General features: G+C 40.6%; 1 protein-coding gene across 1 annotated transcript in view; it reads left to right on the plus strand.

The window, feature by feature from the left end:
* The window catches only part of ABCG5 (ATP binding cassette subfamily G member 5), a 20,139-nt gene continuing 6,198 nt past the window's right edge, over positions 1 to 13,941 (plus strand). Inside the window, exons 1-11 of the mRNA XM_063152075.1 lie at positions 1 to 167; positions 781 to 902; positions 1,352 to 1,488; positions 1,704 to 1,802; positions 2,784 to 2,916; positions 4,279 to 4,418; positions 5,666 to 5,795; positions 8,370 to 8,583; positions 8,832 to 9,037; positions 9,867 to 10,005; positions 13,065 to 13,250. Of these exons, the coding sequence (XP_063008145.1) occupies positions 46 to 167; positions 781 to 902; positions 1,352 to 1,488; positions 1,704 to 1,802; positions 2,784 to 2,916; positions 4,279 to 4,418; positions 5,666 to 5,795; positions 8,370 to 8,583; positions 8,832 to 9,037; positions 9,867 to 10,005; positions 13,065 to 13,250 (1,628 nt within the window). The 5' untranslated portion in view covers positions 1 to 45. The remainder of the gene's footprint in view (positions 168 to 780; positions 903 to 1,351; positions 1,489 to 1,703; positions 1,803 to 2,783; positions 2,917 to 4,278; positions 4,419 to 5,665; positions 5,796 to 8,369; positions 8,584 to 8,831; positions 9,038 to 9,866; positions 10,006 to 13,064; positions 13,251 to 13,941) is intronic.

Here is a 13,941-nt window from a genome sequence, read left to right on the forward strand (position 1 = left end):
CAGCGTGAGGGACGCAGGGAGGCTGCGGAGCCCCGGCACCCGAGGATGTCGGGCAGAGCGTCTCCCACCCTGGAGAAGAGCGGCAGCATCGGGCACGCAGGCAACGGGATGGCTGTGGGGCAACTCCCCAACAGCATCAGCGTCCAGGGTGTCTCCTACACCATCAGGTAGGGCTGAGAGGGCGGTGTGGAGGGTCCCTGCTGCGGCGCCGGGGGCTGCGGGAGCGGGGCTGGCCCTGTGGGCCGTGGGTTGGGCCGCAGCCCAGCCCGGCCGGAGCCATCGTGCCGGGCCCCCCTCATGGTGCCGGGCCCCCTTCATGGCGCCTCAGGGCTGAGCCTCCGGAGCCCCACCGCATCCCCTTCATGCCTCTCTGAAGGACGTGCTTTAGTGATTTCCAAAAGTGCCCTTTCCCAGTGCCTTTCTTGCCAGGGGGATAACACGAGGACCTAAGGAAAGGGACGGGTGGATTAACCCTGGCAAACATCATCAGCAAATAAAGCCACAGTCCATGGCTGCCCTTTTGGTTGTAGTCCAAAAGTTTTTAGCAATCATTCTGAAAAACGTGCTCAGATCTCATTTTATCTTCCAGGTAATGCCAAAGTTGAAGCCTTAGGAGGGGAAAGGACAAGGGGGAAAACACTTTAATTTTTATTTTCCCACATTTTAAAGTCCTTGCAGCTCCCATCCCACATGCAGGTAGCCATGAACCATTCACTTGCTTTATGCAAAATTTTTACATATTCTCTCTCTAATTGTTTTAATTGGTGTTTGTTTTCCAAGAGAGCGTGTTGGCCCGTGGTGGAACTTTTCATTATATTGTAAAAAATGGACCCGGCAAATACTTAAGGATGTTTCATTTCACATAGAAGGTGGCCAGATTATGGGGATCTTAGGAAATTCTGGTAAGTTGTTCCAGTACTTTAAACAAAATAAGATCACAGTTAATACTGGTGACTTCCATAGTGACATGCATGTGACTGAGGTCTGTGTTTTAAATAAAGAAATTGTGGCTGATTTTAACTTCTGCTTTGTAAAAATGGTGCTTGGTTTTCAGAGTTCAGTCTTCTGTCATCTAACTAACAATTATAACTTCAATAACAGACAAGGTTACTTCAAAACTCAAATGTTTCACTGCAGAGTGTGAATTTTTTATTATTTAAATGCTAATTTGCATTCTAATTTTCCTATTTAGTTTCCCTTAATTAGCTGCATTTGCAGGCCCTATTATTTTAAAGTTATTGAGGAAAAAATCCAGCTTTGTACTTTTTGGGTGTGTCCATCCAACTCAGGCTACCACTCTTGGAATCATAAAATTCATCTCAGCACATGATTAATTTCTTTTGTTTGAAAGGATCTGGGAAAACAACACTTCTGGATGCAATATCAGGCAGACTGGGACATAAAGATGACTTCTTTGGTGAAGTGTATGTGAATGGGCATCAGCTGAAGAGGGAGCAGTTCAGAGATTGCTTCTCTTACGTGCCACAGGTTGATTTCTACATTTATCTTTTGTGTACTGTGCTTCCTTTTGTGTAAAAAGAAGTTGATAACGTAATGGAGTAGTGTAAGGTGAATGTGGTTTTACAAGGAAATTTGGAACAGATCAGTTAATAAGCTGTATGAATGATTAGGCTTGCATGAAGAGGGACAAAATATTAATTACTACAGAACTAACTCCTTCTTCCTCTTCACTTTTTTTTCAGAATGACACTTTGTTAAGCTTTCTCACTGTACAGGAGTCTTTGACCTACACAGCTTTACTAACTCTTAAGAAATGCTCCAACAGCTCCATCAAAAAGAAGGTTTGTATTTTACAGTCTTCCGCCAGAAAGTCATACAGGATGTCGTGTAGTGTTTTCACCTGCAGCACTTTCCATCCATGGCTCTGTTTTATGTTTATGAGGTTTTGTTATCCTCATTCTTCAAATGGGTAGAAATGCCTCTGCTGAGGGGTAGAACACAAGCTCTCTGGTGCTCCCACCTCTCCAAGGGGCTTGTGCTGGTGCCCCAGGACACCCCCATTATGCTGGGACAGAACTCCCACCGCAAGCTGAAGCAGTTACCACTGCAGGAGATGCTGGTCCTGGTACTGAGGTCAGTTCCCCTTCCCCACAGGAGAACCTCAGTTCTCTGGGGTATTTTGGCCCATGTGTGCTGGCAGTTCTCATGGACAGCACTACTGATTTTGGCACCACTCTGTCTCCTGTAGGTATCTCTCACTAACCACAGCAGCTCAAAAAAGCACTGGTCTGCTAAGCCTCCTACCAGCTACTTTCTTGATGAAATCAGTGTGTTTTAGATTTACTTAAAGGACTCTTTCTGAATTCTGTTTAAAGTAAAACTGGATATTCCTGACCAGACGGTCTTGCTTTCTGTCTTCTCTCTTCCCCAGTCTCCCACTCAGTACTTTATACTTTCCCAGAATTGATGTGTTTCCTGCTCCCTGATTTTGGAAGCCAGAGCACATTACGCTCCACACCTTAACTTCTAGTCACCTCTGGACTCTTAATCTCTTAATGTCAAGCGAAGTTAAAATTGACTCATTTCAGAATACACTGAAATAAAATTTAAAAAAATAATAATTTAAATAATGTATTAAAATAATCAAATAGAAATTAGGCTTGATACTGTCCAACTAGAATGGATGCATGCAGGATATTGGTAAAGCTGTAACTTAAAATTATGTCCTTTTTTCTTTTTTTACTGTTTTTTTTTTTGCCATTGCATACAGGTATCCTTTGTGGATTATCTCTTATGGCTTTGAAATTGCAATTATTTTTTAGGTAGATGCAGTTATGACTGAGCTGAGTCTCGGCCACATTGCTGACAAAATAATTGGAAGCCGGAATATTGTAGGAATTTCTGGGGGTGAGAGGCGTCGGGTAACAGTTGCAGCCCAGCTTTTACAAGATCCCAGTAAGTACCACTGCATGGATTCTCAAAATAAAGCAAGGCTGTGTCACTGTGCTCCTACCACAGGCCCCTGTAAACCACTTGAAAATACAAAAGCATTTGCATTCTTCAATTCAAATGCAGAACTGAAGTTCAGCAGAAGCCACTCTGGTGATGACAGGAAAGAATAAGCAGTTACTGAGGTCAGCCACTGATCTGTTAGTTGATCTTGGAAAGCAGACAAATTAAAAATCTTAAGGACTGAACATAGGTTTAGAATTGGATTTATCCATTTTAAAGTCTTTCTGGGTTCACCCTTCCCAAATGTTGCCCGTGGCCCTTTAATTTATCATTTTTGAGTACATTAGAGCCATACATGTGCAAGCACTGAGCCTTGTAGTGGAGTAGCTGCCCTTCATCTGTGTATGTGTGAGTGCCATGTATATTCCAGTGCCAAAAAAATTCCAGTGAAAGGAAATCAAAGATGAGTAACTATGGAAGGATTATCCATGGGAAAAATTTTGTCAGTTTTGAGAGAGTTTCTTGAAGGTGCCAGAATCTCACGGAGTGAACGTACAGCACGTATTTATTGGATGCTGGAGTCCTTGTAGCCATGTGGATGTGCTACAACTGCATATTAGGCAGGAAGGAGTTGAAATAGCATGAGGTACATGTTTGCTACTGGTGACTCCTGGGGTGTGGTTGCTGCTCAGGAGCTCACCAAACTCTACAGTAAACACTATAGTAATTCTGTGTAGATAAACCTGGAGTGAAAACTCTCCTCCCCTCGTACCCTGACCAAGGTTGGACTGCCCTCTTCTGTGCCATGTGTCATCTCTATAAAAATAATGGATTTGATGATAAGTTTTCCTCTTTCATGAGCAGTAAAATAATGAAGAAAAGGCAGTAACATCTGCTTCAATCTATAGAATTGCATCTGCTGTATTTTAACAATTCTTGGTTTGTTCATTACAAATCCTATGTGTATATATAAATTTAATTCAGAATATATAACTCCTAGCTAATTTTGTTGCTTATGTTTACAATTTTGTAAATGCTGAAATTTATCATTATTGTTCTTGAAAGCAGATGTATGCATCAAAACTATCTTGGTAATTTTCAGATTTCACATGAATTTAAAAGAAGTATTATGCTCTGAAATATTTTTTAATGTCCTTATTCCTAGTTATTGAAACAGAACCACTGAAACTAAATAAAACTGAAAGATCCTGTCATGGCAATATCTGTGTATACCCTGCTTTATGTGTGTAACTTCACCTACAAAGTAATTTCTATGTTATTTGCCAAATTAGCTTTAAGGGCAGAAGCTATGCCATTTGCTCCTCATTTACCTGAATTCTAAAGGTATTCCTTGTCATTTGACAGAGGTGATGCTACTTGATGAACCAACCACAGGGCTGGACTGCCTGACTGCCAACCAGCTTGTCTTGCTTCTCTCAGAGCTTGCACACAGGGACAGGATCGTGATCCTTACAATCCATCAGCCTCGCTCAGAACTTTTCAAGGTAGGTGATACCTACTCACTATTGGCTTTTCCACCTGACCTTTTAGTACTTAGGGTTTTTTTCTGGATGGAAGTACAAGACCCACTGCAGCTGCCTCTTTTCCCTTCCTTTGCTTAATTAGAGGCTTCTCTTGAACTTTGCAGCTCTGGCCTTGACCCAGTCACAGGGCCCTCAGCACACGTTGCCTTGTGAATAGTGTGGAGTCTGACTGTGTACGTAACACTTGTGTTATGCAACTGCCCAAACCAGAACCAGTGGGAGAAGTCCTGACAAGGCATGTGGCTACACCCTGGTTGTGTGGTGGGGCAGTCCTTGCCATGCAGGGTTTGTGCTGGGGAAAGCATGTCTCTCTTCCCATTACTGTTTCTCACTTTGCTCTTATCCACCACCTGCCACATGAATGCAAAACTCCTCTCCCCTGGCTGAATGGACTGTAAATGGCCGTGGAGCCAGAGGGGAGCAACAGTGTTTTTCTGGACTGAAAGCAGCCCTGGTGTCTTAAGAACATGGATTGATTACAGCTAGTGGGAATCTTGTCCTGACAAATGTTCACTTGAGAGCAGTGCTGTTAGAGTCCTTAAGCACTTCAGGATAATCTCGCCAACAATTTGGGGGTTTTACAGACTGGGGCTATCAAGCACCAAAGGGGTCAATCAGTAAGTGAAGGTGCATTAGGAGTGAAGTCAGAAAGCCACATCTCTTTTTGTGGATTACCTCTGTATGCTGTTGTCATTGACAGTTTGGAAAACCACTAGAGCTTAAAGATATGTCATTTTGCATAACCACCAGTGAGAGGAGTGAAAGAAAGGACAAATGTCTTTTGGGAGAAATACAGTAAGGAAGTTTGAATGTGTCAAAACTATTTTTCCCATCAAAGCATTTCTCTTACCAAGACAGTAGCTGGACTCAAGAATGAATGCACTCCTGATCTGATCACTGTGGTGACTGGTGACAGGACCTGAGGGAATAGCCTGAAATGTGACAGGGGATGTTTATGTTGGATCTTAGAAAAAGATTTTACACAGAGGGTGGTTGGGAACTGGCTTCCCAGGGAAGTGGCCACAGCACCAAGTCTGACAGAGTTCAAGAAGCTTTTGGACAATGCTCTCAGGCCCATGGTGTGATTCTTGGGTGTCTTATGCAGGGCCAGGAGTTGGACTCGAGATGATCCTGATGGGTTCCTTCCAAGTCAGCATATTCTGTGATTCTTAGTACATACTGCTAATATATTCATTTTCCCCCAACAGTTATTTGATAAAATAGCCATCATGAGCTTTGGAGAAATGGTTTTCTGTGGGAGCCCTATGGAAATGATCTCATTTTTCAGTGACTGTGGCTATTCTTGTCCTGAACAATCAAACCCTTTTGACTTCTATGGTAAGTTTGTCTAAGTTGTTTTGGTAAAACAATTTGGTTTTTTCCCCAAGTTAAAGTTTTTCCAGAGATAGAAATGTATTTGAATTCTGCTCCAACTTTTTAATTGTTTTCAGCTCAGAGAGGGGGCTGCTCCCATGTCATTCCTAATGACTCCATCAAATAGCCATATTTGCAGTAAAGGAGTAAACTACCACTAACAAGAGAATCTCAGCTTCATGAAACCTGTGGATTCCTGATGGCATTTCGCTGTGGCTGTGCACTGGATATTGGAAAATTATTTTGATTCCAAAATTGTGGAAAATCCCATGCTCCTCCAGACTCTGTGATGCCAAGCAACTTAAAAGTGTTGTGTGGAGGGAAGGATGTAGAATAAATATGGGGTGACTTGAGGCATCAATTTCCAGCAATTCTAAGTTTGAGGTTTCTGAAAGTTTTGGGAAGTTGCTAATACCAGGGTGGACAACTGGAACAGAATGGATGCTTCAGGAAATGATGATGGCAAGATGATTATAGCTGTTGGCATAAGCTGGAGAGTATTGTTTTACCAATTCAGGATGAAAAAAAAGGGTCAGCAGGAGACTTTGGATATGAGACTTGGTTTTGCTGCAGGACATCCATGTCTCTCATCCATACAGGCACAGGTTTGAGGAGAATGTGGATGTGTTTGTATGAGTACAGGTATGCATATATGTACATAACTCTATTTAAATCCATCATGTTAGGTTAATTTCTGGCAGTACTAGCTGAGCACTAACCAGAGAATTTGGCCAATTCAAAAAGCTGCATTCAGAGCAGGCAGTGTTTTCCTATTGTCTACATGGCATTCTTAACTCAGTGAGAAGAGAGGATGGTTGTTGACATGAAGCTGGAATGGGATAAAGCTGAAAATACAGGTATGACAGTGAGGATAATTTTGCCTTCATGAATTTGAATAGTCTTGAAAAGCATAGATGATTTGAGATTTAGACCCACTTTTAAAAAAGCTTGGTAAAGAAGTACTGCATTCTTCAAATGTCAACCTTTGAATGTGACAAGAAAGGAAAAAAATACAGATTAGAGCAAAGAATCATCAGAATATTTAGTCTTTTGAAAATTGGTAGTTTATATTTTTTTTGTGTGATTTGATGTGAATGAAGGGACAGATTCTGATATCATTTACACCAGCAACAGAGGAAAATATATCCTATGTATTGAGTGTGGATTATATTGCTGAACTGTCACATGTTTGTAAAAAGTACTAATGCATGGTAGGTGTTAGCTGGTTGGTCTAGTTAGTAGTCAGTGTTACAATTCTTTTATAGCACACCCAGTTGCCATTTATTTCCTGTGTGACTTCCAGCAAGTCACACTGGCCAAGTTTCAGAAAGTGTTTCTGCATTTCAGATGTTCACATTTGTAAAAGCAAAGGCTTCATTTTGGATGTGTTTACCATTAAAGACAATTCTGCTGAATTCCAGCTTTTAGAACACCAGGGAACTATTCATAAACCTAATTCAGATTTTGAGGAAACTTAAGAATCTTGGACAAGACCTTCTTTTGTTGAATTTACATTTTGAAGTTGAACAGAGCATTGCAAAACTGAAATCTAAGGATGAGAGAAACCTTAGGAATAAATAACTGATGAAGACCTCTTAGCAGATGTAGAAGAGTAATATAAAATTGGGCAAGAACAAATATTGCTGAGAACAACAATCCAGTTTTCAAAACCTTGGCTAATTCATTGCTGTTAGGGAAAAGGGAAATTTCTAAGGCGTTTTAGCACTATTACTGAATCTGTGTGACTTGTAAAAATGGAACACACAAATTTCCCATCTGCCAGCAAAAGAATTGCTGGTGCCAGGAGTATGTTTTGGTGGGCTTATTAGAAAGGAACATTAACTCTGTGAAATAGTTACCTTTCCTGAGTTCCATGGCAGTCAGTATTGCTTCCTTCAGCCTGGGCTGAGCCTGGTAGGGGAATTTGGCCAGCTGAACATCCTCTAACTTCACATTAAAAGTATGTCTGCAAAGGAGGTAGGTGAAAGCCAGTGCAACAATGCATCAGCAGCTCAAGGAGAGAAGAGCAATGTCTCTACAGTGTGAGTTCACACTAAGCAAAAAATGAAGCTCCATAGTTAGGGAGGAGTGGGCAGAGGACAGGGGGGAGCCGTGGAGCCACGTCTGAGCATTTGCCTGAAAACCTGAGAAATATATGACCAGATAAGTCATCTCTTCATCTTCAGGAATCTTCATCCTGGTGCTTTGTCTTGCTCTCTACAACTCTGTTCTGTGCAAGGAGAGTGCTAAAGGTCTGACCAGCACAGTGCTTGGGCCTTGCATTTCCATTAAGGACCTGAACTGCAGGGTCCTACAGAGGTCACAAACCACAGATTTCTTGTGGCTGCAGTTAATTAATTCCAAGGGAAAGAGAAGGGAAAGAGAAACAGAAGGGAAAGAGAAGCCTTGAACACTTTAAATTTACCTTTTCATCTTTGCATATTTTAGAATGGATACAAGAAGAAGTTAGTTGCACAGGGAAAAAGGTATGAAGGGAAGGTGATGTGGATATAGACTAAAAGCTTTGTCATTTTACAGTGGATCTGACATCTGTGGACACCCGAAGCAAGGAACACGAACTTGAAACCTACAGCAGAGTTCAGGAATTTGTATCAGCCTATAGAAACTCAGAGATCTTTAGCAAAGTACTGGCAGCCATTGAAAAAACAAAGTACATGAAGGAGCTGCCACCAATACCATTCAAAAACAAAGACTCACCCAGTGGCTTTGAGCAAATACTGATTCTTTTACGGTAAGACTTCCCCTACCCCCCTTTTTAAAGCAAATATTTTTTCCTTCTCCACTGATATTTGAGGTTTCCCGTCCATGTATAGATGCACTTCCTTGGTTATTTGATCTCCCACTGTCCTTGTCCCTTATCTTTTTTAATATATTAGCTCTTTGTGGGCACTGTGTGTCTAAGATGTGTTCAAAGCTGAACACCCTACCGACATGTGTTCAGCTGTAGCTAGCAAGCCTTTTATTGTTGTTTTGTTTCAGGAGAACAACAAGAAATCTCTCCAGAGATAAGATAGGCATCATCATGCGCCTCCTGCAGAACCTGCTGTTCGGCTTGTTTGTAGCCGTGTTCCTTCTTAGGCTCAGGAATGACCTGACCCAGGGAGCCGTGCAGGACCGTGTGGGGCTTGTCTACCAGTGTGTGAGTGCCCCCCCCTACACAGGGATGCTCAATGCTGTGGCCCTGTGTGAGTGTCTGTCTGTCCTGTCCTACGTGCAGCAGCAGGTGCTGCTGCCACTCTGCCTTAAATAAGAAAAAGTCTTTTTTGAAGATTGTAATTTAAAGGATCTTCACTGGTCTTAGGTAATGTCAGAGTTGATACAGAAGCACAAAATTCAATGGAATTTAAGGGAATATGCTCTCATCCCTGCCTTTCTTTTTTATAGCTGGCCTGTCTATGAAGGCTTTATTCTAAACTGTGCAAAAGATTTCCCTGTGTGTAGCATTTTACAGGCAAGACAAAGTCTAGGTCTAGCTAATACCTAAGTGAGCTCAAAACCAGACATGTGGAAAAGATGGAAATACAAACCAACTTTGACAGCAATTAAGCATAATTGGATTTATGAGTATTATGTGATAATTACATTTTTTAAAAGGATTTTTCTCCTACAGGTGCCATACTGAAAGCAACAGTAATTTCTTTTTACAGCCCTAAAACTGTTTTGCTCATGTAGAGACCATACATTGCTGTCATGAGCTTGAAATCAGAGTACCTCAATAAATTGACCAGTGACAGAGGTTTTCTCATGTCCTTAATTTGTATATGCAAAAAAAAAGAAGGCTGTCCTGCATGCTGATAAGTTAGGCCTCTTTCATTAAACCTACCAATGTTTGCAATCTGCAGGGAACATACTTTGCATTTACAGTGAGGGAAAAAGGGATTAGAGTAGTTTATGCAAAATGTTTGTGCTATATTCTCAAAGTCGTCCCTGTGCTTCAGATAATTTCTGCTAGCAACAAGCCTTGCTCTTTCTGTTTAATGATAATTTACTTCATTTTTTATATATTTAATTCAGTCCCAGCTCTACGTGCTATCAGTGACCAAGAAAGTAAAGATGGCCTGTATAAGAAATGGCAAATGCTTGTGGCCTATATAGTCCATTTCCTGCCCTTCAGTGTCATCAGTGTGGCCATTTTCAGCACCTTCATATACTGGTAAGCATTTGGACCATCTGTTGGGTTGTCTTTTTGTTTTTGTTACCAGTGTCAGTTAACATGTCAGCAAAAGGCCTCCTGGCATGGCTTCCTGCTGTTGTCTCTCAAAATGAATACACAGAAAGCAAAAGGAAAGATGACACAAAATTAGCCCTTTCTCTTTCAGGCAGAGCTGAAAACACATCCCCAGTAAAGAAATTACCAGTTCTTTAGGTAACTTGCAAAGTTTTAATGGACCTGGGAGAGTTATCATACTTTTGTCATATTGAAAGCAGAAAGTGTCATTTTACATTGCATTTAGAAATACAGGAAATAAAAACAAACAAACAAACAAAACAAAAACCAAAGCCAAAAAAAAAAAAACAAAACAAAAAAAAAAAAAAAAAAAAAAACACCAAACAATCAAAAAAACCAAAGAAACCCAAACTAAATGAAAAAAACCCAAATTGAGGATGTCAGCTGTAGGCACATGACAGTAACAAAACTTTTATTTCCTGGGACGTTGGAGTTTAGCTACAGCATATGAAAGTGATGAAATCTGGATCCCTGTCTTATACCCTCCAGAGAAAAGGACAAATTTCTGTCCTTCAATCTTTTTCTTTTCTAATGTTGAGAGATGTCTAGTGCACCAAAGTTCATTTTAGTTTTCCTGGGACAGGTCCAATCATTTGGCAATCTGTAGTGAAATGTGCACAAGTGATGAGCAGGTTTTGTTTGTGTTGTGGATGCATGTTCTCTGATGACCTGTTCAAAAGTGATAAGTGCATACACCCTCATAAAAGAGCTAAAGTGCAGAAGAAGCCATTCTGCTGTGGCTGTGCATGTTAGTGCTCTTACTTTCCAGTAAGATGGATGGAAAATGGATAAAGTAGAACTACACAAAATGGACTTCTGAAGCAGAATTTCTGCTCAGGGAATTTTGTAGCAATTTTCCCCTGTCTGGAAAATCTTAGAAAAAAGGATGACTATTCCCTTCTTCCTTCTGGTCCATAGTAGGCAATGAGGGGTTGTGCTCAATGTTTATTTAATTCTTTCCATTTGAAATCTCAATGAAAAGAGAATATCCCTGAGAGGGAGATTTCTGCTCTTCCAGGTGTGAGGACTTGCATGCATGGGCAGGTTGTTTTCTAGTTTGGTGTGGATATGAAAAGTAGCCTCCTTTATCCCCTTGGCTACCTGGGCTTTTATTTCTGCAAGATATCGGTGCTATCTGCGTGAAGCAGGGCTCCCTGAGAAGACTTATTTTCACAGACAGACAGACAGAAATGACTGTTCCTTCCACTAAATGCTGTGCTGACCTTCTGTTTGTGACTGGTGCCAAGAAAAGAGCCATTTGGCAAACAGCTGTCCAGGCTCCCTGACTCTCTCAACTCCATAACTAACAGGGAATCGACATGGGCAGAGACTTTGCCCCTGTGTTTTGGTTGGCTCAAACACAATCAACAATAAATAGTGAGGCTCCAGTTAATGGATAATATTTACAGGTATTATCTTTCCAATATTGCAGTTGTTTGGAAGCCATCAGGGATGTGTCAAAGTGATTTCACAATGCTCTTAACCTCTCAGGGCAAGCAGTTTCTGGATGAAATTTTGGCAGTTGTTATGCAGGGCTGAACTTTATGGAATGAACTAACTTTTTGAGAGGCTTTAACAGCCTCTGGCATGTGTTCTTACAAGCCATTTCTTGTAGAGTTTGTGTTTGTGGAGGCAGCCAGTTGGGTCAGGCAGACCCAAACTCTGACCTGATCAGACACGAGGCAGGTTTGGCCAAGTTCAAAGAGGGCCTCTTTTGGAACCAAGTGAAGGTCCTGTCTGTGCAGATTTTCCTAGCTGAAGATACCTCTGGGAAATCTTCTAACAGTTCGCATCATGTTGTTATTCTGTTGCTGTAATATTCTCTATTTGGGCTGTTTCTTTCTTTCTTCTGTTCTATTCATACCCCAGATTAACTGGCCTGTGTCTCCATGCATCTGTGTAAAGTAGAGCAGCTCAGAGGTGATAGTTTTCTGGTAGGACTTTGGAAAACTGTTTCTTCTGCACCAATCTGTACTTAAAAGTTGTTAAATACCTGCTACCTCACTGAGTGTTTAATACTGGAAGGGTCAATGTTCATCCATCTATTTATAAAATATTCTGGTGTTACAAGAAACACTGCAGGAAAGCCTATGAGAAAATTGATACTTCTGTTTGAAGACCATATTTGAACATAGTGGATTTAAAAGAGACCCATAGGGTCTTGCACTGAGCAACAAAAAAAAGAAAATTAAATGTTGAATTTCTGCTTGTGAGCTAAGCAAAGCATGCAGTGTGCACCTAGTGTGAGGCAATTTTAGTATGAGGCATTTTGGAAAAAGAGTAATGTGTCACAGTGTAATAAAGGGTTTTGTCATCTGTCACATACACTATAAGGCTGAATTAAGTTTGTCAAGCAATTGCAGGCTTTTCTTAACTTTTTAATTTTGAGTATAGATTGAGAGGACTCTTTCCCTTGGGTTAACTAGGGGAAAACTGAGAACAGCATGTTGCATTAAAGAATTAGGAGTATGGGGGAAATTGCTTTGGTGTGAATTACCTGGGTGGTAAATTCAATTAGTTTTTCTTTTAATTGAATATATCCATGCTTATGTTTGCTTGCACATTATCAGAAGTGCAAAATCCCCTCTCTTAATTACCTGCATAAAGATGTTCTTTAAATATGTGACTTACATGAATGGCTCCCACTGCAAAGACTTTACAAGAAGCAGCAGGTTGGTTTAAGAAATAGAAAAGCCATGGTGATTGTCTTCGAAAAACCTGAGTTACTACAAGAATTACATCTTTGCATAACCCTCTTCAATCTAGATGGAGAATACCTCATATATCTGCACTTACATAGTGATAGTAAGTAGATGTCCTTTGTGTTAAGATTCCAAAAAATATACTAAGGATTAAGGCATAAACTCTTCACTTAATGAGCTATAACTGCAAAAAACCCAAATAGAAACAAAAGTAAAAGCTGTTTTTCAAGTTTACTACCCAAACATTGTTTTTTAACTGTTCTTCTGCTCATCTTTGTATAGGACTATAGGATTGTATCCTGATGCTTCCAGATTTGGAATTTTCTTTGCTGCTGTCCTAGCTTCTCACATGATTGGTGAACTAATAACACTTGTTGTACTTGGCATGGTTCAAGATCCAAATATAGTCCAGAGTGGCATTGTGCTTCTTAATTCAGCTGGTGTCATAGTGGGAACGGGACTAGTAAGGTAGGAAAAAATCTTACTTTGTTACAGTGTTGCTGTTAACATTGATGTGGAAGAGTTTCTAGAACAGTTGCTTTTGCAGAAATCCAGTAATGTACAGGTAGCAATGGAAAAGCAAGAGCAGCTGTGCTCCTTCAGAGGCAGAACTATCTAATCTTTTTGGGCCTTATACTAAACACAAAACCAGACACTTAGTATCTTTAGATATCAACAAAGATACTGAAGATTTCCCCCAGTTTTTGCAAATACATTGAAGATAAAACTGAAAAATTAATATCTATCAGCTGATCTGAATTCTTTTATTGATGCTGACATGATGATGTGAAATGCTGTCCTCATTAAAGGAGCCTATGAAAAATCCCTGTTCCTATATCTCTTAGTAACTGCTGGAACTTACGACATTAAACACTGGTAATGCTGGTTTAAAAAAGCAGTTGCTCTCAAGTATGTTTATCCAGTACTATTATCCAGTTTAGCCAGTAAACTTTTCAGTCCCTTTTTCTACCGTACAGACTGAAATCTATTAAAATGATTGAGTAGTGCAGTAAACACGCAGAAAAATCGTGCTCCACTTGCTCTATTACTGTGTAAATAGATGGGTTTGTGTGTTACTTGTGTGAAGTTCGAACAGTTTCCCCCTTGTGTGTGTCAATACTGAAATGACTGAGTTTTTTGAGGGACATAGCAGAATAAG

Source organism: Melospiza melodia, chromosome 3 (genome assembly GCF_035770615.1).
Source record: "Melospiza melodia melodia isolate bMelMel2 chromosome 3, bMelMel2.pri, whole genome shotgun sequence".
Taxonomy (NCBI): domain Eukaryota; kingdom Metazoa; phylum Chordata; class Aves; order Passeriformes; family Passerellidae; genus Melospiza; species Melospiza melodia.